This window comes from Polypterus senegalus, chromosome 2 (assembly GCF_016835505.1).
Source record: "Polypterus senegalus isolate Bchr_013 chromosome 2, ASM1683550v1, whole genome shotgun sequence".
NCBI classification, from domain to species: Eukaryota; Metazoa; Chordata; class Cladistia; order Polypteriformes; family Polypteridae; genus Polypterus; species Polypterus senegalus.
This window is the reverse complement of record NC_053155.1, coordinates 119,376,744-119,402,663: the sequence shown is the minus strand read 5'-3', so window position 1 is coordinate 119,402,663 and position 25,920 is coordinate 119,376,744. Positions and strand designations below refer to the sequence as shown.

The window sequence follows — 25,920 nt, the reverse complement described above, 5'->3', positions numbered from 1 at the left end:
ATGGACTTTTGAGTGTTGTTACCAAAATCAAAAGGTACCAGGCTACTAAGCTCAATATGCAAAGAGAAAAACTCTAAAATGAGGACACACACAAGAGATTCAAATCTTTTATTTAAATCACACACATTAACTACCTCTGCAAAATGTTTAGTCTTGTTTGTAGAATCTTTGACAACTAGGGAGATCCATGTGCTGACTTTGATACTGAATTCTGATTGTCACACGGTAGCTATGGAAATAGCAACCATGCACCAATACCAACTAAAATGACGGCACCCATAAAAAAATAAAATCACCATGTGCCAAGATGTGATATATTTTTAGGTCATTCAAAATAACATTAAATCAACAAATTACTTAAATAAATAGATGTTTTGCGTTTCAAAAGAGTGGAGAAGAAATCTGGAAAATATATAGAAAAACTAAAGTATAATGATGTAACATAACCCTCACTTAGAATCTGTGTATTATTAACTGCAAGAGTAGTTTATTTAGATATCAATCTACCCGCATGTATCCCATTTCATTTTTTGAAACAGCTATGAAACAAGTAGCTGACAAGAGTCCAGTATAGCAACTAACATGAAGTTGTAAATTTATGTTAGATAAAGAATGCAAGATGGTTTAGGGACAAACTGAAGTATATATTTTAAACTGTGGTTCACAGACTTTTTCAGTGTCTACTAGCTCTTAAGTCACCTATTTATTGTGATTCAAATCAGCATCATCTTTGAGGTTATTTTTGCTTTCCTAGTTTGTTAAAATAGTGATTGTTCAGAGATTTGTGAAATTACATTTGCATTAGGTAATCTTACATCTATTAACTCTTTGCTTTTAATGAATACACAGTATTTCTAGTACCCTGGAAGATCAGACTTTGTGTCATTGCTACAAGTCATATCAGCAGGAAAATACATATTTTCAATCTAAAGAAGGCAATGTGTTTTGACAAGTTAGTGTAACATCAGCTGAGATCACAAGAAGAGTAGTGAGAAATTGCACTATATTTTTGCCCTCCCAAAAGATATTGTTTTTTTATTTGTGTTTGATCAACAAAGTTTAACCAGCCCTTATCTTAACAGTCATTAAAGTGGCAACATTTGTAATGAAAGCAGGTCTGTTTGCGTGATTTTAATAGAGTGCTGGTGTAACTGGTAGCAAACGGCAGTCGTTCTAAGCATATTGCACAACTCTGTTCATTTTTTATTATTATTATATATTTATTTTAAAGCATATCTTAAATCAGTGTCAAAAGGCATTAATCTGCATAACCACTGCAGTTAAACTTTTGTTGCTTTGAAGTATATTCCTGCATACTGCGCAGGGTGTTTTCAAAAAAGATTGCAAGTGAAGGTGATGGTGCTTAAATTGTGATAACATCTCAATACACACTGTAGTTTTCATCATGGATATATGCTTAAAAAACAACTAATAGTCTTAAGACAGGAAGGCAGGTTGAATGGTTACTCAAAATTTTCTCCTGTGACTCTGTGTAAATTCAGAATATAGACGCATTGGTATTTGGTTTGAACTAAAGTGTCAGACTTGCAGAACAATTACATGAACTTTTTAAAGACTTGCTTTATATTCTGCAGACTGGGGAATGTACTGTAAACATTTTTGTGCCCATTAGTATGCATTTATTTTGATTTTATGAGTATTTATTTCATGAGTATCTTTCCCTGAGCAAAAGAAGTAGTGTTTTGCTAACTCTTTTTAACAGTTAAAAAATAAATGTGTGAAACAGTGTCAAATATGTTAAACACTAAAACAGAAACTGAAAATAAAATTATAGTTATGTGAAATGTTGTTACAATTAAACTGCCTCATAATGGAGTGTTAAACTGCATACTCATATCTATGTACTCGCTGGAGCATTCCAGGGTCATATTACTTTTCCAAAATGTACTTTGCAGATATGCTTATGTCTGCCAGATTAATTTTGTATTTCACACTTCTTTTTCTTTTTCCTAAATACAAAGTGGTTTCTCCTATTGGGTCTGTACCATACATTATACATTTTATATGTTTCTTCTTGAACCTGAAATACTTGACTAATAATTTTTAACTTCAGATAAAACAGCTCTTGCAGCCTTTGCCATGTTTTTGTTGTTGGCATTACCCACAATTCTGGCTCATTTTATCTTTGTCCAAAACTAAACTAAACCAAAAAGGTCAGTTTGATTGGTTAAAGCTGCACAACTGAAGTGTGTAACATTAAAGCAGCATTAGCTTAAACGCAGATTCAATTTAGTGTTGACCTGTCGACAAGGTTGGTAGTAAATGTTCATTTTAACATCATAACAAAGGCAAGCACACAAGCTCAAAGAAACTTGCAAAAAGTCCAAAATGCTGGAGTGGGAAGGCTAATATTGTAATAAAATAAGATTTAGAAAGTTATGATTAAAAACATGATCAAAGTAAAACAGAGCTTAAGAGCACACGGAAATTGACTCAGTGACAGAAATTCGCCCAGAGCCTAAGTGCAAAAGGTGACCAAGAGCACGACAGCAGCCTCAGGTAATGGCTGAATACTTCATTTAATTAGAGTCGCTAGACAACAACAAAATAAGGGAGTGGACAAAAATAATGGCTAGCTTCTTATAACAAAAAAGTCTGAGTTTTTAACATGTTATTTACCCGACGTCTGTGACCTGATATTTACCAGATGTTGACTCTAGCGTTGACTCTTTCTCTCCCTAGAAATCTGAAAGAAATTTATCAGAAGGATTGACTAGAATTAACCCTAATGGGTTAAATATTATTCTGCATTTGCATTTTCAAATGAACTTTCTAAGCAATAGTGTAGTTCTTAATTTATGCAAAGCCATTTACAGGAACATGATCACTCCTAAAGAAATTAAATTTTAAGAGATGCTGTGAGAAGACTAATCTTGAGAGTAGTCTGACAGGACATCTACATTGTGCACTGCACCTTACTTCTTAGCACCATATCCAGTCCCACACAGGGTTGCTTTTATAGCAAACTAGTGACAATAAATTGTATGAAATGGTTTCAAGAAATGTTTAAATGTTTAGAGAAGGGCTGTTAGCAAAGTGATTGTGCAAAAATAATTGCACACTTTTTTTCATTTTTTTTAAGTGAAACTTTGTAAACTACAAAGCACAACTGAATTAAAAGTCAGTTGTCTGTTGGTGAAGGTCTCATTCAAGGAAATGTCAACTTTTCTGTTACTTCAGCATAACACCAAAATGTACTTGTAACTATTTCATACTTCTGTAACATATTTCTGCACTATAGATTAATTACTGTTTTTATTGTATTATTCAAATAATTATGCTGCATGTAGCATGCAGCTATAATTAGATTAACATTTGGCTGCTAATGCAATCAGTTGTTTTACTGTATCATTCAGGTTAGTAAGCAATTCATGGATAAACACACATTAATGTTCAAGAAGCACTTTTGTCAGGGTGGCACAAACAGGTGTTGTTTCCACCTCATGGAGCCAGTGATCCAGTGGCCAGATGTTGTCTGTGCTGGGTTTTTATGTTCTCTCGGTTTCTGCACTGGTCTTCTTCATACAACCTCAAATAAAATGCTGGATAACTTAATTGTTGCTTACATATTGGCACCTTGTGACTGTGTGTGTGCGTCAGTGGGCCCCACAATGGACTTGTGCAATGCCCACGGCTGTTTCTTCCCCTGCACCTAGTACTGCTGGGAAAAGGTTGCATCCCCCATAACCCAGAATAGAATCAATATATAATTAAGCAGGTTTGAGAATGTCATGTAAATACTTTTATCAAATGCATCTTTAAAATATGATTTATTGTGTTAATATTTCCCTAACAAAAGGTTAACTGATTATCTCATGGTCACACAGGAAGTTGATAAGCCAGTCAGCCAGTCAGCCAGCAGCTTTGTGGTTTTCAATTCCACTCTCTTAGCTACTGTGAATTTCTGCTACTAACTCAAATGATGGAATCATTTTGTACTCCTCTAGATGGCACTGCGTGTTCAATTTGGTATTTGACAATTTGAAATATGCATATGGGGCTTATTTAAGTTATTTATTACTCTGCTGCAAATAATTACAAAATCTGTCTTTGGTCTGAGTTTTTGTACGTTATATATGATATATCCCTTTATTGACACATAGTATATAGCCAAGTTAACACCTTCCAGCCCTGGAAGGCTGCAGTGGTTGCAACCTTTTGTACCAACCAGTTTCCCAATTATGGACCATTTAATTTCTTTTATTGAACATATTTTAATCAGATACTCCTTGTGTTTGTCCTCATCCTAATGTGCCAGAAATTTTATTCAGTCTATATTTTATTTTTCTGAGAAAGTCAACAAAATTAGCCAGGAATGATTAGCACTCCTGAATCTCTTTCTTTTTTTTCTTCTCAATTATGTGAATGAAAAGATTTAAATATAGTTAATTAGATGTTACTCATGTTGTTTAATATGAATGGTTAATTGCCTTCTTGGAATTATAAATGACCAACTGAATTAAGATGAAGCTAAAAAGATAGAAAATTAAGAGAGTCCTGTGTGGGGAAATTGAAGTCAGCATTAATTTAAAGAAAAATAAAAATAATTTTATTAGTTGTAAGGCAGCAAATAGAGAGAGATACAGTGTTAGTCATCTGATAGAATGATGGGTTTGACTAATAAAAAGAGTGACGTTTGGTTAGAACAAATACCTGCAGCCACTGTGGCCCTTACAGGCCTAGATACAAACCTTAGGCTTATAAACACATCTGAACCATTAAATAAAAAGTCTGCCTGTATTTTTGTTCTTAGCACTGTTTAATTTTCACATATACTCAACTAGCTATTAAAAGTCACTTACTTTTGACCATTTGTGTAAGACACACTATTGTAAAGTGACTTTTTTTAACTATGGACAAGACTCAGTTATTTTAAATTTCTTTCTTTCTTCCTTTCAGTAGTGTGATCAAAAACAGGGAACCTATTTCATTCATAAATACTATACGTCAGCATGGAGCGAAGATCATGTTAATGTAAAAGTTTAAAAAATGTTAACGAAAAAACAGCAATAAAATAAAAAAAGAACAAATTTTGTTTTTCATCAGAAAACATACTTAACTTTGTGACTACTAAACTACAGATTTCTAGCAAAAAGACCCAGAAAAAGTGATAAAATGAATCCTGTTGAATCACTCTGCAAAATGGAAAAAAAATAATTCAATATCTGTTTATAGCTTGCCTAACATGACAGTTCGATCCAAAACTGATCTCTGATTCCTAAAACTCTTGAACTTTTTTGAAAAATATAAAGATTTTCATCATGTGATGCTGTCATTTTCAAAATCCGCCCCTTTCCATGTCACTTATTTTTAATTGCTTTGAATAATTCTTAAAACCTTGTGGTCGTAACGGTTTTCATTTTAATCAGTTTCTTAACGTTAGCTTAATACATAAGCAGGAATAAATACGGTACCTTTACTAGAGAGTTACTGAGTTTTTAGGATGTTTTGTTTTTAGGCCTATAACCATTATAATCAATTATCTCACTTTGCAATTAAATGTATGTATATGTGTGTTTATATATATATATATATATATATATATATATATATATATATATATATATATATATATATATATATATATATATATATATATATTGTCAAGGATGCCAGGGGCATCGTCCCGGCCAGGACACCTTGAGGGACCGGAAGAGGGTCTATGCCCACCCTGGATCACGTGGGGGCCACCATCCTGGTTGCTTTGGGGGCCACGGGTAGGGGGCTTGGAAGCCCAACCATGTAGGGACCCGTGGTCACCGCCAGGGGGCACTCCAATGCCTGTGTGTGTGTATATATATACATATACTGTATACTGTATATACAGCATAGGCACACACACAATGTACAAATATGTTTGTATACACTGTGAATATAGCCGATAAAAAGTCAATTTTAAAAAATCTAAAATATTCTTTAATGCAAAATATGCAAATTGAAGCCACATTTCTGTGAAAGGCTGAAAATTCCTAGCTGTGAATCTCCTTTTGTTAACAGCAACAGGGACGTGAGCGTCTTTTTATTTCTTTTGCTTTTTCCATCATTTTATTGGTCATAGCTTTTGAGAGCTGGAGTTTATCCACTATTCATCTCTGCTTTGATTAAGAAAATAATTTACACTCCTTATCATATAGGCTGGGAATTGTAGATGATAATCTAAAAATAGTGGGCAGTGTTTATTAACTTCTAAGTACTACTATGGAATTTCTGCAGAAATTTTATAGTTATTCCTTCATCTGTTTCTTATTTCAGTTTGGTGTCTGGTGGCTGATTTCTTTTCTGGCAGCATTAGGTTCATCACAGGGCACATGCACAGACCCAGTCGTATAGAGTTAACTTAAAGTAGAATTTGTTAATTAATTAAATATGCATATACTATATTTGAGATGTGGCTAGAAAAGCACAACATGCAGGAAAAAAGTTCTGGGATGTGATACCTGGAGTTCTGAGGCAGCAGCCATAGCCACTGTTCAACCTTACTTTCTGTGTTGCATTCATAAATTATATGATGTCCCAGCTATACCAGTACTTTTGATGACATCATCTAAATCACACATTTTCCAGGTAATATTCTTCAGAACTGTCACATAAGTATATCTAATGTGATAAACGAAAATCTTTTTAATTAAACAAACATGGGGTACATAAGTACAAAAACGTATATATGACTCAATTTAGGGTTACAACATTACAAGCTAATATTCTTTTAAACAATAATAACTGTACTATCACTAATTTGTCATGCTTTGGCTGGCTGAAGTTTTGCTCCATTGCCTAGCAACAATATGTTGTTATGCTGCTTATAGTTTTTTTAGATTTCATTTGTTTAATAAGAGAATGTCTTGGCTTTGGCCAATGCTTAAACTTCAGTTTTCATTTTTGTGTTCTCAAAAAATGATTTCGTGTCTCCTAGCCTTCTGGTTAGTGTCATTGATGACAATTCTTGCTCAGTCCTAAAATATCACATTTTAGTGAACAAACCTTGCCTATATGATCACAAGCAGCCTCCTAATTCAATGTGGAGAAACAACCTTTCATCATGTGCTGCATACAACCTGGTGATAATCTGAACAGTGAAAGCGCTGTTAGAAGTGCAGATTATGCTAAGAACCAAAAGACCTCATAACTAGAGGTGCTAAATGAAATAACTCTCCTCAGCATTGTAGCTAGATCTTTAATATGGGTGTTCTTTAGTAAGATGCATACTGAAAACATTAGACAAAATGCAGGCAAGCATTTTCTAATTAAACCTCTGTGCAAGGCATTGATTTGTCTGCTTTTTAACATTAACTGCAATCTTTGAAAACTACAGCAGAAAAGTCTTTCCTTTGCAGAAATGCAATGATATTGGTATTGTCGTACAATTAGAAAATGCTGTAATTTATCAGTTTGTCTGATTTAGAGTCTAAATTAACTTGAAATTGATACCTTTATAAGCCCAATATTTTCTCTTTATCTAGGACAGCAAAGAGCAGACAAAACCTGTATTGTAAATTCCAAAAGTCTGATAAAGGACATGATTCAAACTGTTCCTGACCCTGCAGCCAACATCAAGGTAAGCATAATGGCCAGCTTTTGGGTTGCTTTCTATATTTTACTATATTTACCCAAATTCTAATGATGGTATAGAGAGTCTTTTACAAAATGAATGTGTGGTCTGTCTTTAAATGAAGAGTATACAGCTGTGCTTGAAAGTTTGTGAACCCTTTAGAATTTTCTATATGTCTGCATAAATATCACCTAAAACATCATCAGATTTTCACCCAAGTCCTAAAAGTAGATAAAGAGAAACCAGTTAAACAAATGAGACAAAAATATTATACTTGGTCTGCGGTGGGTTGGCACCCTGCCCAGGATTGGTTCCTGCCTTGTGCCCTGTGTTGGCTGGGATTGGCTCCAGCAGACCCCCGTGACCCTGTGTTTGGATTCAGCGGGTTAGAAAATGGATGGATGGATATTATACTTGGTCATTTATTTATTGAGGAAAATGATCGAATATTATATATTTGTGAGTGGCAAAAGTATGTGAACCTCTAGGATTAGCAGTTAGTTTGAAGGTGAAATTAGAGCCAGGTGTTTTTAATCAATGGGATGACAATCAGGTGTGAATGGGCACCCTGAGTTATTTAAAGAACAAGGATCTATCAAAGTCTGCTCTTCACAACACATGTTTGTGGAAGTGTATCGTGTGTGGTCCGACGCCCAGGAGGACCGGAGGAGGGCTTGTGCCTCCTCCAGACCGCGAGGGGGCATCCGTCCTGGTTATGTTGGGGGCCTCGGGTACAGGGCTTGGAAGCCCAGCCCTGTAGGGCCAAGACGACAGGGGACACCCGGACGGCTTTCGGGTGCGCAGCCGGCACTTCCGCCACACTGGGGTGTGGCTATGACTGATTCCCGGGAAGCAGCTGGAGCCCATCCGGGTTCCCATATATGGGGCCGTCTCCCTCCAGTCAGCAGTGGATGTTGGGTGGAAGAGGACAGAGCTGGAGAGAGGACGGGAGGAGGCCAGGAGAAAGGCATTGGACTTGTGTGGCCTGGACAGTTGGGGGAACGGTGCAGAGGCACTGGGGGTGCACGTGAGCACAATTTGTAAATATTATTGTAAATAAACGGTGTGTGGTGGAACTATGTTGTCCGTCTGCCTGTGTCCGGGTCCCAGTTCACACATGGCACAAACAAAGGAGATTTCTGAGGACCTCATCAGGCTGGAAAAGGTTACAAAACCATCTCTAAAGAGTTTGGACTCCACCAATCCACAGTCAGACAGATTGTGTACAAATGGAGAAAATTCAAGTCCATTGTTACCCTCCCCAGGAGTGGTCGACCAACAAAGATCACTCCAAGAGCAAGGCGTGTAGTAGTCACAAAGGACTCCAGGGTAACTTCTAAGCAATTGAAGGCCTCTCTCACATTGGCTAATGTTCATGAGTCCACCATCAGGAGAACACTGAACAACAATGGTGTGCATGACAGGGTTGCAAGGAGAAAGCCACTGCTCTCCAAAAAAAAAACATTGCTGCTCGTCTGCAGTTTGCTAAAGATCATGTGGACAAACCAGAAGGCTATTGGAAAAATGTTTTGTGGACGGATGAGACCAAAATAGAACTTTTTGGTTTAAATGAAAAGCATTATGTTTGGAGAAAGGAAAACACTGCATTCCAGCATAACAACCTTATCCCATCTGTGAAACATGGTGGTGGTAGTATCATGGTTTGTACCTGTTTTGCTGCATCTGGGCCAGGGCAGCATGCCTTTATTGACGGAACAATGAATTCTGAATTTCTAAATGAAAATGTCAGGACATCTGTTAATGAACTGAACCTCAAGAGAAGGTGGGTCATGCAGCAAGACAACGACCCTAAGCACACAAGTCGTTCTACCAAAGAATGGTTAAAGAAGAATAAAGTTAATGTTTTGGAATGGCCAAGTCAAAGTCCTGACCTTAATCCAATCGAAATGTTGTGGAAAGACCTGAAGCGAGCAGTTAATGTGAGAAAACCCACCAACATCCTTGAGTTGAGGCTGTTCTGTACGGAGGAATGAGCTAAAATTCCTCCAAGCCGTTGTGCAGGAATGATCAAAAGTTACCGGAAACGTTTAGTTGCAGTTATTGCTGCAAAGGGAGGTCACACCAGATACTGAAAGGAAAGGTTCACATACTTTTGCCACTCACAAATATGTAATATTGAATCATTTTCCTTAATAAATAAATGACCAAGTATAATATTTTTGTCTCATTTGTTTAACTGGTTTCTTTTTATCTACTTTTAGGACTTGAGTGAAAATCTGATGATGTTTTAGGTCATATTTATGCAGAAATATAGAAAATTCTAAAGGGTTCACAAACTTTTCAAGCACAACTGTAAGTTAAGGTCAGCTGCTTTCATTCTTTGATACTACTTTTCCAAGAACTTGTTATTTAATTATACACTAGCCATGGTATTTGTCAATAATTTAAAAAATATTTCATATCTCTTACCCTACGTGTGGCTACAGTGGCTTTTTCGATATCCGCGTGTATCTGAACCTCTCCTGACTGGAACTCCTTCTCCTAGAGTGCGTAACCATAAAGCCTGCTTCTCAGATTTTGTGATTAAAACAATTCCAGATTTTAAAGCTGACTTTCTCAGCAAGCCTCCAATGACTATTCTCCTTCTCGTTTGTGTCTCACACTCTCACTTTCTAATTCACTCGCGTCACCAAAGCCAAATTGACCACTGGCCATACATGCAGAACTTAGTGTTTTATTATATAGTAGACAATTTATTGGACATTATATCATTTTAAGTAATATCTCATCGACATATATGTATATATTATTGGATATATTACCATTTATGGTGTTAATTTTTATGTCTTTACATCTATAATTAACAAATTTTTGGGGTTGTTGATTGCTTAAATGTTATTAATGTGTGCATTTACAATTTTCAGTTTGTGTCTGATGTGTTCAATTGGGTTTTCCCTTATCTAGAGAAATTTTTAAAAACTTTCCTTACTGTGCATGCTGTACATATAGTTTGGTATAATGGTCTGAGCAATATATGGTCTCATTTGTAAGGGCATGCATGAGATAGAAAATTGTGGTATAATGAGAAAATAAAAGCAGTTGAATCAATAAAAGTGATTACACACAATGTCTGTACAAAATTTTCCTGTCCATATACTCTGCTGTTTTTGTGTCATCCCTAAGACACCACTATAAAACTGATTGGTGATTCTGTATAAACTCTGAATGACTGTGTGTGGCGGTTTTAGTGAGTTTAATGACACTGGGAAAGAATCACAAAATGCACAACCTAGGCAGTGACAAAATGAAATAATATTAGACCCCAAATTAGAAAAAGTTGGGATGGCATGGAAAATAAAAAATACTTAAATTTACTTTGACTTATATTTCATTGTAGACTATATGATCACAAGATACTCAACTGTTTGTCTGGTCAACTTCTCTTCATTTGTTAATACGCATCCCTTCCTGCATTTCAGGCCTGCAACACATTCTAAAAAAAAGTTTGGACAGTAAAGCATTCACCACTTTGTAATGTTACCATTCCTTCTCACAATACTTAAAAGACATTTTGGCATTGAGGATACCAAGCAATGACACATTTCCTCCCCCACACTATGCGACTCTTCAATTCCACCCGGGGGAGTAAATGCGAACATTAATTTTATTTTAATTCTTTTCATTTTATTACTATTTAATTTAATATTGTTTCTTTGTATCAGTATACTGCTGCTGGATTATGTGAATTTCCCCTTGGGATTAATAAAGTATCTATCTATCTATCTATCTATCTATCTATCTATCTATCTATCTATCTATCTATCTATCTATCTATCTATTTCAGGTGTTATTTTGTTCCATTCTTTCTGCAAACACATCTCAAAATGTGCAACCAGTACAGGGTTGTTGTTGCATTTTTAATTTCAAAATTCTCCACACATTCTCTATTGGGGACAAGTCAGGTATGCAGAATGTGGTTTTGTATTGTCTTGTTGAAAAATGCTTGGATGTTTCAGGATAAGATTTTGTCTTAAGGCAGCACATGTTGCTCTAAAGGATTGTACTTTTCTGCCATCGCAGATGTATAAATTATCTTTGCCAAGAACACTGACCAAACCTAGGCCATGACAGACACTGATTTTTGGACTTGCTGCTGATAACAGTCTGGATGGTTATTTTTGTCTTTGGTCCAGTCTGCATGGCATCCATCTCTTCCAAACAAGGTCTGGAATACTGCTTTGTCTGACCAAAATACACGTTTCCACTGTGTGATGGTCCATCCCAAATACAAATGTCAGGATCTGTGGAAGGTGGGCATTTTTAAGTGCTAAACCTTAGGCAGATACTTTAGTTAGAAACATTGTTATAGAATCTGTTTCTTCTTTTTCTTTGTATCCTCAAACAAATCTTGCAGTGGTTGTAGGCCTGTTGTTATCCCTCCGGTAGGCAGGGGTTTGCCTACACATCACTTCATTTGGGTGGATTCAGCATAATGCTTGGCACACAGCAAATCCAAGTTTCACCTTCTGGATCTATCTTAATTGTTTTTTTAAATAATTCTAATCCGAGGTTGGCTGAATTCACAGATTTCACAGGTACGGCACCTGCAGATATAAAGGGCTGACCGTATATATATTTTTGATCATTTGATGCAGTGTTGCTTCTTTCCTGGAGTTAAAATTTTGGTAACCTTGATCATGTTTATTAGTTCATTTAACAAAAATTAAACTGAGTGTAACTGAAGCCTATAGTGCCTGCCATCTCACACAAGGCCATTTTATTATTCTCCATTATATTTGATCCACAAAGACAAAAATCTAGTAATAGATAAAAAAGCAACAATCTTGATAAAAATGAAAGCAATAAGCCCTGACTACCTTAACGCCCCTTAATTAACTAAATCATTAAGAAAAGTTGTTCTTTATTTGTTTATTTAGAATTCATCCATAAACAAAGACGTCAAGGTATGTTTAAATGGTGATGTAACGACAGCACGGTCATAAAAATAAATAATAGGAAAAATCAAAGAATAAGATGCAAAATGAATCAGGAATGACAGAATGCACAAAGCTTTGTTGGACCTTTACTCATCTCTGTGAGACATTCTGCGAAGGCTGAATTCTCCAGTCAATCTTTTGTTATGTTTATGTCTGACCTTTTTTAAAAAAATTAAGTGTGTTTTCTTAATCTGTGTGGCTATATCGATGCCATCCATTAAGGCTTGGCATGATGGTATCTAGTTAGAGTGGGCTGTGATGTCAATATATTGTGACTATTTTAAAATGTCAGTACAATGTTAGCATTTAAAAAGAGTAAATTGCATGTAAATGTGTGTATGCATAGTGTTTTAAAATTTTTTTTTTTGCCATACACATTTTCCTGTTTTTTGGTGTACATATATTTTCATGTTTGGAACCATGCAAAGTTTTAGAAATGTGACATGTTTTCACTGTGACTCTCACGAGGTAAAATGGAATGATAATGAAGATGATAAATGATGATCTTAGTAAAATCTTTCAATTTTTTGTGCAGATCTTAGGAACTTATGATTATTGTAGAGCACAGAAAATATAATCTTGCTGTTTTCTTTTGTATAATCGTATTGTTTTCTTTTGTGTGGTGCATACAGAGATGCAAATCAAACATTTAACAGGTCAGGTATCAGGTAACTCATCTTCAGTTTTGAGTGCTTCATTTGCTCCAACTACCTTTCCTGGTTTTGCTTGTGTGGCTCTTTGTCACTAATGAATCCTTCTGTGCCTTGAAGATGTGGTGGAACTGCACTGCAAGGTTTTAATAATTCTGGAAGTGTTCTCTCTAGGGTTTCAGACTTTCTGTGACAGAACACACAAAGGTATCATCCGTGCTTGATGACGTTAGTTCCTTTAACTTAGCCGTTGAGTTAATATAATGTTGTGTACAGGTTTCAATACTCCTGACAGTATACTGCCTCTTCAAGTTCTTGTGCAACATTGTTTTAAAATGCATCTTGTTCATTCTTTAGATGTTGACATTCTTCCTTGTAGAGTTTTTATACTGTGCCAAGTTAGTAAAACTTGCACTGTTTTTTGGTTTATCATTTCCATGCTTATGTCCAATATTTTTTTATGTTCATGTTAGTTACTTTAGTAGCTTGTTCAGCTTATTTATTTACATCCTCAAGTTGGTCAGGGCAGCAAAGAGGTTTATGAGCATAAGTTGGAAATTTGTATTACTGCTTGATCTTTGAATCTTGACCACTCTCTGTACGTGGTGGTGACCAATTTGTGACATGGTCACTTTAATCAGACATTCAGCTGGTGGTCCTAGCTGTACTCTGCTCCCCGCATCATCCAGAAAGTCATATGTGATGTTCTAAAATGCCTACAGATGATGAAATAGTTGAGAATTGACACACATTTTCCATTTGGTGTTTCTGTGAATTGTGGAATAGATTGTTTCCAGTGACCAACTCATTCACTGAAGAAAAGGACAGTAGGCATAAGCCATGCCTATTCATTTCACCAATGCCAACATTGACCAGCTTCTTTTCCCAGACTTGTATGTTGCTCCCAATGTGTGTGTTCAGATCATCTATGACTAGAGTGATTTTCTTTTTGAGCAGTGAATGCATACTGCTATGAATAGAGATCATCATTCACTTCATCAGAAATGACTGAGTCAGTATACAATATATCTGACAATGATGTGCATCTTTGCTGTTCCTGAAAGCAGCAATACCGTCAGATGAGTTGAGGTTGGTTGGAAGATAATGCCAATCTTGAATGATGTTTGAACAAGTACTAAGCTGACTTCCTCTATGTGTTTCAGCCACCAGAATATCACAATAGCATCCATTTATTGCTACTGGGAATTTGGTCATACATACTTCCCAATTCTGTTTGGTGTCATTTTAATAATACTGTAACAGAGATTGCATAATTAATTAGTTCACAGATGATTGTTTTATGACTTCCAGCTTGGAAGGTGGTCCAAACATTCCATATGATAATTTTAAATAGTAAACTTATTGATAAATACTCACTTATGAACAGTCTTAGCAGATCTTAGGTAGTACTCATGTAAAACAAAAGTCATCTTCAATCAAGCTGCTTGCTTGGTCTGTTAGTTTAGGAAGTACAGTGCTAAACAAAGATCGATCTTATACATAAATGTAATGTAACAACATACAAGTAAAATTACAGTTCAAACTAAAATCAAGAAAACAAATTCATACATGAAAAAATGATGCAATTCATTTCTTAAAAATATCTTCAGTTTGACATCCAAAAAAAAGTAACATACAAAGAAGTTGTGAGAGATTTAGAGTGCTTTCTCAATGAGGACATATATAAATGGACAATATGGCTGATACCTGACTTGTTTTCAGCATATTATCTTCAGTTTTTGTAGTACAACTGTTGAATAGTGCTTTAAAGTTTGCTGTTAGGGTTAGGGTTGGGGTACCATTATCAAATACAATAAAGGAACTGATGATGACAATTGCTGATGCATTCAGTGATTAATATAATCTTCTCGTTTCAAAATGATTCCCTGTCTTAGGTTAAGTTAACATGAAATTTAGAGTCTCTCTTTAACCTAACTTACATCTTTTTGATTTGTTTCATGAAGAGCAGTATGTAAGGGCAAGTAACAAGTGTATTGGAAAATATTCAACATACAAAAATGTGCCCTGTTCTTTACATACTATTGTGAAACATACTGTGTCAATTCACATAATATATGCACTTTATTTAAAGAATTTATAATAATAAAATAAAAATCCTCAAGTAATGTACTTCATTTTAAAAAGTCAGTTTGTTCCAGAGTTTTAGCACTGGAGTGCTAACAAATGTTAGGTGAAAACACTGCATAGTATCATTTTATTCAAAAGCTATTGGTGCTTTCTATGCACCAGCAGCATAGGAAAATATCTTATGTTTTGCAGAATTACACAGATTTCATTTTCATTGTTTCATGCTTCTCCATAAGGTGTTCCTATTTATAGAAACAGGATATTAATACTGGATGCCATGCCTGCTGCTAAAAGATGGCAGAGTGCATCAAAATTCCTTGCTCTCATTTCCTCCGACTAACTGAAGTGGCCAGATAAAAAAACCCGACAGTCTGTTTTACAGAATGCAAATGAAATAGTTGAGAAATACCGAAATGTGCACTAAATTTAGGTCATCATTTTTAAATTGTACAAAATATATTTTCCCATATGCTTAATGTAAGTTTTGAGCTTTACCTTTGGATCTTTGTACCTTATTTCCTGTTTTTTTAAGGCTTTTTGATTGTAAATGTGTACATAATTGAAAGTGGCATTAACCACAGACAGCAGATGGTGTGTGTATTCAACAATTGAGTATATCCTGTGTCAGATAACATTTCCTGATTTTAACGGCATGCTTTTTTTCAAATATTTTTGACAGACTGTACACATATAGTTTATGACTCTAAGCACAAAAATATTTTTGTAGATAACCGAAAACATCTGATATAAATACTGCACATATTTGAAAAAGGAAGCTGCTTAAACCGTTCTTTGAAATTATTTTTCTTTCATTATAATTAATTTAATGTAACTGTTTCAAATCTGTTGCAATAACAAATTGCTATAAGGTCATACTGTATATGGAGTAATGAAACAGATTCCAAATTAGCAGTAGGGCTCAAAAATCTTATATGCTTTTAAAATGGATTACAAACAATCACCAAAACATTTTAAATAAATTGGTAAGAAGTTAGTAAATATAAGTAATATATGTGTCCAACACAAAGATTCATGCTTATCAGGTTAATTAAATCCAACCACAAAGACAAAGGAATGGGACAGAGGCTCAGAACAGAAGGAAAGGTGCGTGCATCTGTGACAGTCTGAGTGGACTCTGTGGTCCTTGGTGCATCCAGGAGCCTCTTGAAACCTGAACTGTCACAAATGGTGCCAGCGGTGGGATATGTCATTGACAGTGAGGAACAAAGAGCAGAAGAAGAGAGCAGTAAGTGAGATTGGTGCTAGACTGTTTTACAAACCCACCCCCTCAAGCCAGAAGAGGACTATTTAGAGTTTTGAACTTTTAATGAAATACTGTATTTATTTACTACTGATTTTATTCTTATTTTAAAGTTTGTATTCATTTAGTGTCCTGATTTTTTAAGGAGCCTTGGGTTTTGTTGTATTGAGGGGTTTGTTTTAGTGCTTTGATTGTTTTAGTGCAGTGATATGGCCATGCCACAGAACTTGGCCACCATTTGCACTGGGTTTGAAGGAATGTTTAGCCTTCCTGTGCAACTGGCAGCTGGAGGGAGAAAGTATGTGATATGAGGTCCGTGGTGAAATCTAATTTTTAAATAATCAGTTCCCAGACAGTGCAGCCTCCAAATAGGTGTGGGTATGCCTATGTCGCTACTACTCCAGGGTTGATAGGGGTGCTAGGCTGAACACCCATTCACATGCAAATGCGAGCAGATCTGTCATGTGCCTCACTCAAATCTTGTTATAGATGGAGGACAACAACAGCACCCAATCAGGCAGTATATAAGGGAGCCTGCATGGCAGAGAGGGGAAAAACAAAAGGATAGAGAAGAGAACAGGAATAAAAAGGAGAGAGAGAATGTTTGTTACAGGAAGAGGAGAGAGGCAGGATGGTGAGGAGCCCATGTCATGAGGAAAGGAGGTAGATGGTTGGGACTATGCCCAGATATAGAAAGCAGCAGGCCTGTGCTCAAGTATTGGGGTGGAGAAGGAACACTTTGACTGAGCAATGACAAAGAGTAGGAATGGCCCCATTGTGCAGCATCTCCCTGGTGACGCCAATAGACTGACTGAGGGAGATGTGAGTGGGTTTCAGTAGGGAGAGGCATAGAGAATTGTGTTTATTCTAAATGGATGGACACATTCCTGCCATAATTTGAGCCTTGTTTTTATTGAATCAATTTCTTTTGATTTTAACCTCTGTGTATCACTTTGCTTTTATGTATTATTTATTAATTATTTAACGGATGGAGCAATGTTATTTTATTATCAGGTTAAATATTTATGGTTGGTGATATGAAAATTTATACTCCTTAGCATTGAGTCACATAGGTGCCAATAGGTGTCCTGTGGCAAATACAGCCAAGCATTCTGTAACTGCTCTTCCAGAGAAGGAATGGTACAGAAGGAGATGCCATTCAGACTGTAAATAGCAACCAAAATTGTACTGTCAGAACAGAAAAAAAAAATCCAGCACCAAACTCCTAAATGCTAAATAAATTTATGGTTAAGAGACATTCGAAAGTGGCTCTTCAAGATTTAGAAAAATACTGAGCACTAAACATTAAACAAGAGTCAAAGTCAAAAGATATATCACTAAAAGTTCATTAACCCAGAATTCAAAATAAATGCAGTTTCAAACATTCAGAAAGTGCATAATGTTGACCCTTTTTCCATGTGCAATAATGATATCATGCATTACATACTTAGTTTTTGTCACATGGTAGCAATCAAGGTGTCAACTAATGATGAGCAAATACCATGAGTTCGGCAAAATTAAGGAAAAGTTTGGGAACTTCCCAGAATTCGGCAAAATACATTGAAGACAAAAGGGAGGAGGAACTGAAATAGTTTTGAGTGGATTATGATGGTGAATTAGTGTTTTAACTGTCCCTGAGGGCTGTAAAAGCATCTGCCAACTATGCTGGATCGATTATTGTTTGTAAAAATGTGACTTGGACTGTGAGGTAGCAGTAAGAACCACTGCACCACCTTGCCTCAAAAAACAAAAGAAACAGAAAGAACAATAATCACAAACAAAATACAACAATTATAGCTTTGCATTCCTGAAAACTGTTTCAAACAAACAAAAAAAAATGTTTCAACAAAGCCAAAAACTAGCAGTAAGTTAAAAAAAAGGTAAACTGTAAAACTTCAGTAAAAACTATTTTTGAATAAAATTTTTGTCAATATCACATTGAATTTTGATTCTGTGTTTGGACTTTCATCGTGACAATGCAACGTATAACTGGCCATGGCTGAATTTCGTTTCATTCCCTCTATTAAATAAAACAACTTTTTCGAATGTTTGGCTCTGAGATTTGTTAATTGTCTTTGCAAAAGCTAATCTAACGGGAATGGCATAGCAAGATCTCCTTTTTTGTATAATGTTATCTGTGGAAGATGTACTGCATTACCTTTCTTGGATACATCCTTCTTTCTACAGTAATTCATACGGTGGAAGACCGAACAGTGTTAACAGTTGTAGATATTCTTCGGGACATTGTAAATTGACGTTTTCATCTTCTGCATGATCACCACCAACTATTTCAGCATAATCTATTGATACGCATTTAACCAATTTGCCATGTAACCATTCGTCATTTTTGTCGTTAATTCATTTGACTTCATCGTTTCTCGGTGATAGGATTGCCTGTATACTCATTTTTTCTGTTGATAACCCTTCGTGGACATAATATGTCTTCTTTAATTGGAAGCTTAAAGTGAGGAAAATGTTAAAATTTATAAGAGCTGAGAGAGCAGAAACTTTGACTGTCAAAAGCATTCACATGAATGAGAGGTGAGATTACCGTGTGTGTGGTTGAAAATGGTTGAGAGGAGGGCATAATTTGAAAAAACTTAAAAAGAAATCTCATGGCCAAGGTCTCAACTCGTAGGTCTTGAAAAAATCTTCCAAAAAGTCTTGTCATGTTGCAGAAATTTTTAATATAATATATATATAATGATATACAGTATATATCATTATACTCACAGAGTTCCAATCTTCAGAGCACTATTTACAAGGCATTTCTACCTTTTGTGATGAAAGCAACAGGAACAGCTAGAGTGTCTAATGATTATCTTGAACTACGCCTGTTCAAATATGACTGTCTGTGGTGTGTGTTTAATGTGAACGCATCTGTGAGAATAACAGATGTGCTTACCTATTTCCTTTGCAAACACCGTAAAAAGTTGTTGACTTATTCTAGTCATCATGTTAACCGGTGCACAGCTTCTGGGAGAAACCATTTTTTGTCATAGAGTTTAATATTATTTTTGCTGGTGAACATTAATTTCCTCTTGGGATTAATAAAAGTATCTATCTATCTATCTATCTATCTATCTATCTATCTATCTATCTATCTAATCTGTAGGATATGGAGTACAGTACATTTCATAACATTCACTTTTTAATCTAATGATTTTTTTATGAATATGCTAGGGCTTTACATTATGTCAGAAGCCTAATGTGACACCATGAACTTCTGGGAGGAGCTACTGAAAAGAGATATGCATGTTCAGGCTAGCTCCTGGATATACGGTATGTAGGTAAGTACATTTGGATGGTGCTTCTGTCCTTGTGAGTGTGTGGTTATCTCATATTCTTCAACAAGTCTGAATATAAAGGTTGGGACTGCAGCTGAACTCACATACCTTTTAACCTTTCATGCAGTGTCGGCTCTTCTAGGAAGTATATTATTGGCAATCACAAAAAGAAGAAAGCACAGCTGTGTCAGAAGGATAGTATGGAGTTGCTGAATGTGAGATGTCCAGTGATTTGCATTTGTTTCAATTTACATTGTCTATCAACGAGATCAGCAACTGCAAGTCTGACATACCCAATGACAAGAATGTGACATCAACTTAAGCAAAATCTTCTGGCTAAATGCTTTGAGTTACCTAATTACTCATTTACATTTCATATGTATATACAAGGTCATTATTGTCATGTGTACAGTGTAATTCCATGTGCTAAATAAAATTCAACATGTTCCCTCTCTCTGCCACCACGATTAGTAAGTAGAACAACCTTACCTCAAAACCTCTGTCTTCCTTACCTGAAAAATCTAGCAGAATAACAAATCATATGCAAATACAATCAATATTATGCAGATGGAAAGATGATGAGACCACTTGCTAAAAACAGTGGAAATTATATGAGAAATAGTTCACATTTTATTCAAAAAATGCCAGTTTCACTCAAAGATTACAGCTTTTCTTAAAAAACAAATAAACAAAATTACCTAACTATGTGCAGTGACTCATCTGTGATCTGTGGGTGGGACTATGAAGACAGTTACTTTCATGTCCTGCATTAAGTCACATATACCTTATATGTAAATATATTGATACTGTACCTGTAAACCTCAGTGATTGGCTGTATATAATCTTACTGGTAATTTCACAATCCTTTTTTTATGGAAGCTTTTGGAAGCTGTCATATCAGAGCCATATATATAATTTTCAACATTACAAACATTGTATATTATAAAATCAAGCAAAAAACACATTATTGAGCCATCTTTTACAAGTAATGTGCACCACAAAGTCTGAAACTTTGAGGGAAGGGTGTCATCTAAAATGTTTCTTGTATGCTTTCCTCCCTTAAATGTAAGCTTCTTCCATAGCTTTAACCTTTTTATTAACATTGACATAATTTTTTAGGTAATTCTTAACTTTATTCATAGTCTTTTAACATACTTTATAGCAAGGAATGCAAGACTGCATTTCTATGGCATGTAATACATAAGTATTTCATTGAGTAAAACAGGTTATTGCAAAGAAACATTCAAAGTGTTATGTTTAGATTCTCATAAATGCTATTTACATAAAATATACTGCATATGAGAGACATGAGGCTATTAGCTCTTATATTCAGAATAAGACCTGTACTCTAGATGGCTGATACAGAGTAGCAGTGAACCCACTCGGACATCTTTTTCTGTATCATCTTTGTATTTATCAAACTGATACACTTTTTGCATTGAAAATGGAGTTTTTACAAAAGAAGAACAGGAACATAGCAAGTATTTTGAATATATAAAAAACTACAGCAACTACATTATAAGGGTTACATAAAATGAACAAAGGAATATTGAAGGAGAAGAATGTTTGATTGTAGACTGCATTGATTATAAATAAACAAAAAATCTCATGCAAGTGATCTTACACTTTTTGCATACTTTCATTGGCAACACAATTATGTTCTGTGGTCCAAATCTTAAAATGAAAAAAAAGAAAAAAAAGCATCATTGTTTACTTGATAGAAGAAAAGACAGTAGACACCTGTTAAGAAAAGCCAACTGAAGAACGCTGAGTGGACATGACTTTCTTTCCTTTCTCCAGAATGGCTGATAATTGTGAAATCATTTGAAAAACATTGAACATTTTTATTCCTATCCATTTTAACTTGAAACAGTTTTCAGGAACGCAAAACTATAATTGGTACCATAACTGGCAAAACCTTTTCTTTTAGCAAAACTAAAATACCACCAGATCTGAAAGAGTTGGAAACATTGAAAAGAACTTTAAATTAAATTTTTAGACTCTGTAATTGTTAACAAATTTCATTTGAAACATTTGTTTAAGAAAGGGAATGGCTTGGGTCACTTCTGGGAAACCAACAGAAATTGTTTTCATGAAAGAAATTCTTGTGGATGAATTTTGTTTAAAATCAATAGAGTCCTAAATTTAGCATGGTAATAAAGTACAGAAACCTGGTCATAATCTTGTTCCATTCATCACTATAAACACTAAAACGCAGATCAAAATAAACATACATACTTACACACAAATCACATTGGATATGCTTCAATCATGTAAATTTCTTGAAAGATTTTGACATTTGTACCTAATTTTAGTTCTTATACTCCATGTAGAAAAGGTAAAAGTCCCTTAAATGTCTGTGTGCTTTAACTGAAATCTAAATCTAAACAAAGCCATGTACTTCTGCTACAATAGTGTTATGAACTGTTTACAGCTCCAATGATGGCGGTATGGCTTTTCAGTTATGTTATTGAGCTTTCAACTACAAGACTGAAAGTTTCAGTTGCTCCTATTATAAAACTAAATGGTGTTTCCCATTGTAAAGTATTCTTCTTCTTCTTTTGGCTGCTCCCGTTACTCAGCAGATCATCTTTTTCCATATCTTCCTGTCCTCTGCATCTTGTTCCATTACACCCTCCACCTGCATATCCTCTCTCACCACATCCATAAACCTTCTCTTAGGCCTTCCTCTTTTCCTTTTACCTGGCTGCTCTATCCTTAGCATCCTTCTCCCAATATATTCAGCATCTCTCCTCTGCACATGTCCAAACCAATGCAATCTCATCTCTCTGGCTTTGTCTTCAAACCATACAACATGAGCCAACCCTCTAATGTACTCATTTCTAATCCTGTCCATCCTCGTCAAACTTTTTCAGTGCCACCGTCTCCAACCCATATAACATAGCTGGTCTCACTACTTTCCTGTAGACCTTCCCTTTCATTCTTGCTGATACCTGTCTGTCACAAATCACTCCTGACACTCTTCTCCACCCACTGCATCCTGCCAGCATTCTCTTCTTCACCTCTCTTCCACATTCCTTGTTACTCTGTACTGTTAATCCCAAGTATTTCATCTTCACCAGCTCTTCTCCCTGCATCCTCACCATCCCTCTGACCTCCCTCTCATTCACACACATGAATTCTATGTAAGAGAAATGTTGTGTCTTGTACCTGCTGCAGAGATCAATCATAATTCGAAGTATAATTCTGTATTATATCTCTCGGTAAAGTAAATTGTCAAGTAGCTGAAGCAAATGCTGTCCTAACCTATGGATAAGCAACATTAAGCTTTATAAGAAATTTATTTCAGATTTTTTTTTAAATATGTTTTAAAATTAATCTTTCAGTGTGTGCTACTTATTTTCTGCAGTTTTTGAGCTTTAAAGGAAATAACACACAAGTTACTGGGATTAGACGGTAAGTCCACAGGAATTGTTATTATTTGAAATTTATAGTGGAGACATTTCACAGCTTTAATGGGTCTTATGGGTCCTGTGCACCTGTTCTTTCCATTTAAAGTTTTATTTTGCAGGATACATTACTATAAAGTCTTGCCTTTTAACCCAGTTAATGGTACTTCTTATTCACTCTCAGAGCTAACGTCTACATACTGCATATCGTTGTAGCATTACTTTATTATTGGGAAAAATTCAGTAACCACAATTCATTGAAAATATAATTGAATTCACTAATTTTAATTTTATATACTACATTGAAAACCTAAAAAACAAAGAAGAAAGTGTTATTTGTAAGTGTTTTAATAGTAAAATTCCAATGTGTCTTTGTAGACTATGTTTTAGGGGTCTCAAATTAGACATTGCATTCTTGTCTGCAGTTGTGAATACAGCGAACAAAGGAAAACAGAAATTTAATCAAGGAACATAATGCCAAGAAGTACCACAAATATACCCACAATATCCTTTATCTTAGGCTAGCAAATGTTGGTCCATGATTAGATTGGAGCTAAGAAACTATAATATAGGCAGAATGACACGGCAGCAGATGTGATGCCAGGTATCTTTGGGTGGGACTACCTCTGGCTTGGAAATGGGAACATAAACTGTTACTATAAACAGTGCAACCCTCCTCCAATCTCACCCATTGTTCTGTTAAAGCAGTGTCATAGATAGATAGATAGATAGATAGATAGATAGATAGATAGATAGATAGATAGATAGATAGATAGATAGATAGATAGATAGATAGATAGATAGATAGATAGATAGATAGATAGTTTATTTTTCTCCAAAGGGAAACTGAAACTTTACAGAATCTCAATAAATATAACAAACCGCAATCCCCAAACACACACAAGAAATTCTGGCTTGGATAATAAGACATCTTGTAGGTGGTAGTAAGATGTAGTCAGATCTGCCCAATTGTGCCACATGTTAATATTTAAAGGCATTAACTGCTGTGGCAAAAGGAACCTGCGTGTTTAAAAATATAAACTGTATTTGTATTAATTTCTATTGACTCCCTAGACACTGAATTGGAGTAAGTGGTTTTGAGAACATTATGCTTTAATTAATCAGTTTATTTCACTGCATCAAATATTTGACAGTTAATACTAGTGTAAGTGCAAGCATTCACGTATGTTGTTTAGTATTTTCACATTTTCTTTATTTTACCATTAATTTCACAGTTAGTTTTGCATTCAGCTTATTATTCAACCCACAGAACATAAACATTAACATAAGTGGATCTGAGAATCGTATGTTATGTTATGTTACATTAAATTAAATTGCATTGCATTATGTTGTGTGGTTTTGAGATTCCAAGAATTTGTAGAATGTGATTTATGAGTTATTCCACCTAATTTAATCTTATTTTTGTTGTACAATCCAGGCTATACATATAGCAGATACTTGAATGTCCAAAGTGATTTCTGAGTATTTTCTTTGGTTTGTCAAAAATAATATTATTGTCCATTGATGTATATATCAGTTTTATTTGTTTACTTTAAAATATTCATTCTCTATCAAGAGACATGATGGCAATGAAGCTAAGCAACATAAACCAAATTCTCTGCAATTTCATCTCTTCGTTGGGAGATTCCCAGATGTTAATAAGTTAACTGTGAGAAGTAATCCCTCAAGAATGAACTGGGTCTACTTCCACTACTAAAAATAAGAAAAAGAATGTTTGTACTAATTTTAACAGTTAAAAATCCCTAGGCAGACTTACTGTACATACTTTTTAAAGTAAGGGTGTAAAATTAACACGTTACTTGAATTTTTAGGAGTAAATATTTGTACCACATTTTAACAAAATATTCGATAAAATTATGGACTATTTAAGCATTTCTTCAAAATTTCTAGATTTTAGAAGAGACCACGGAGGATGCTTCAGATAAAATGCATTAATAATTGGTGTGTTTTTGTATGTTAATATGATAAGGAAGTATTAGTTACTATGTCATAGCTTGGGGCTCACCCATTCTGACCTCACTGAAGGCTGCATCGAATACAGCATGTTGAATTGCTATTTCCTTTGAGATATTATGATGCAATGGCAACAAACAGTCAGACAGGCTTTACTGTTACTAACCTTATTTCTATTAAGCATTGGTTGTTGTCTACGATGACCTGATTTAAATGTTTGCATGCACTGTTCTCCAATATAGGTGCTATATGTACTGCTGAAAAAAATTCAGAGAACACTTAATCATCACGGTCTATCATCAAGTCAGTTAACCTTCAGGGATATCAATCTGTCCATTTAGGAAGCATAACTGATTGTGAATCAATGTCTCCTGCTTTTGTGCAAATGAAAGTGACAGCAGGTGCACTGGAGAGGCAACAGCAAGATAAACCCCAAAAGGGAACGGTTTTTGCAGATCATTGCTCTCTCCTTATCTTTCCTTACTGATTCTTCTATAGTTTTGCATTATGCTAGTGTCCTTGTCACTTCTGGTAGCATGAGGCGATACCTGAAGCTGATTCATATTGCACATTTATTCCAGCTCCACCGGGTTGGCACATCCATACGTGCCATCACAAGTAGGTTTGCTGTGTTTCCCAGCACAGTCTCAAGAGCATGAGGCAATAATAGGAGATGGGCTACTGCACAAGGAGAGCTGGATATGGCCATAGAAGGGCATCAA

General features: G+C 35.3%; 1 protein-coding gene across 2 annotated transcripts in view; it reads left to right on the top strand.

The window, feature by feature from the left end:
- The window catches only part of erg (ETS transcription factor ERG), a 289,025-nt gene that overhangs the window by 64,319 nt on the left and 198,786 nt on the right, over window positions 1-25,920 (top strand). For both annotated transcript variants that reach the window (XM_039744465.1, XM_039744467.1), the window contains exon 2: window positions 7,482-7,576. In XM_039744465.1, the coding sequence (XP_039600399.1) occupies window positions 7,538-7,576 (39 nt within the window). In that variant the 5' untranslated portion in view covers window positions 7,482-7,537. The remainder of the gene's footprint in view (window positions 1-7,481; window positions 7,577-25,920) is intronic.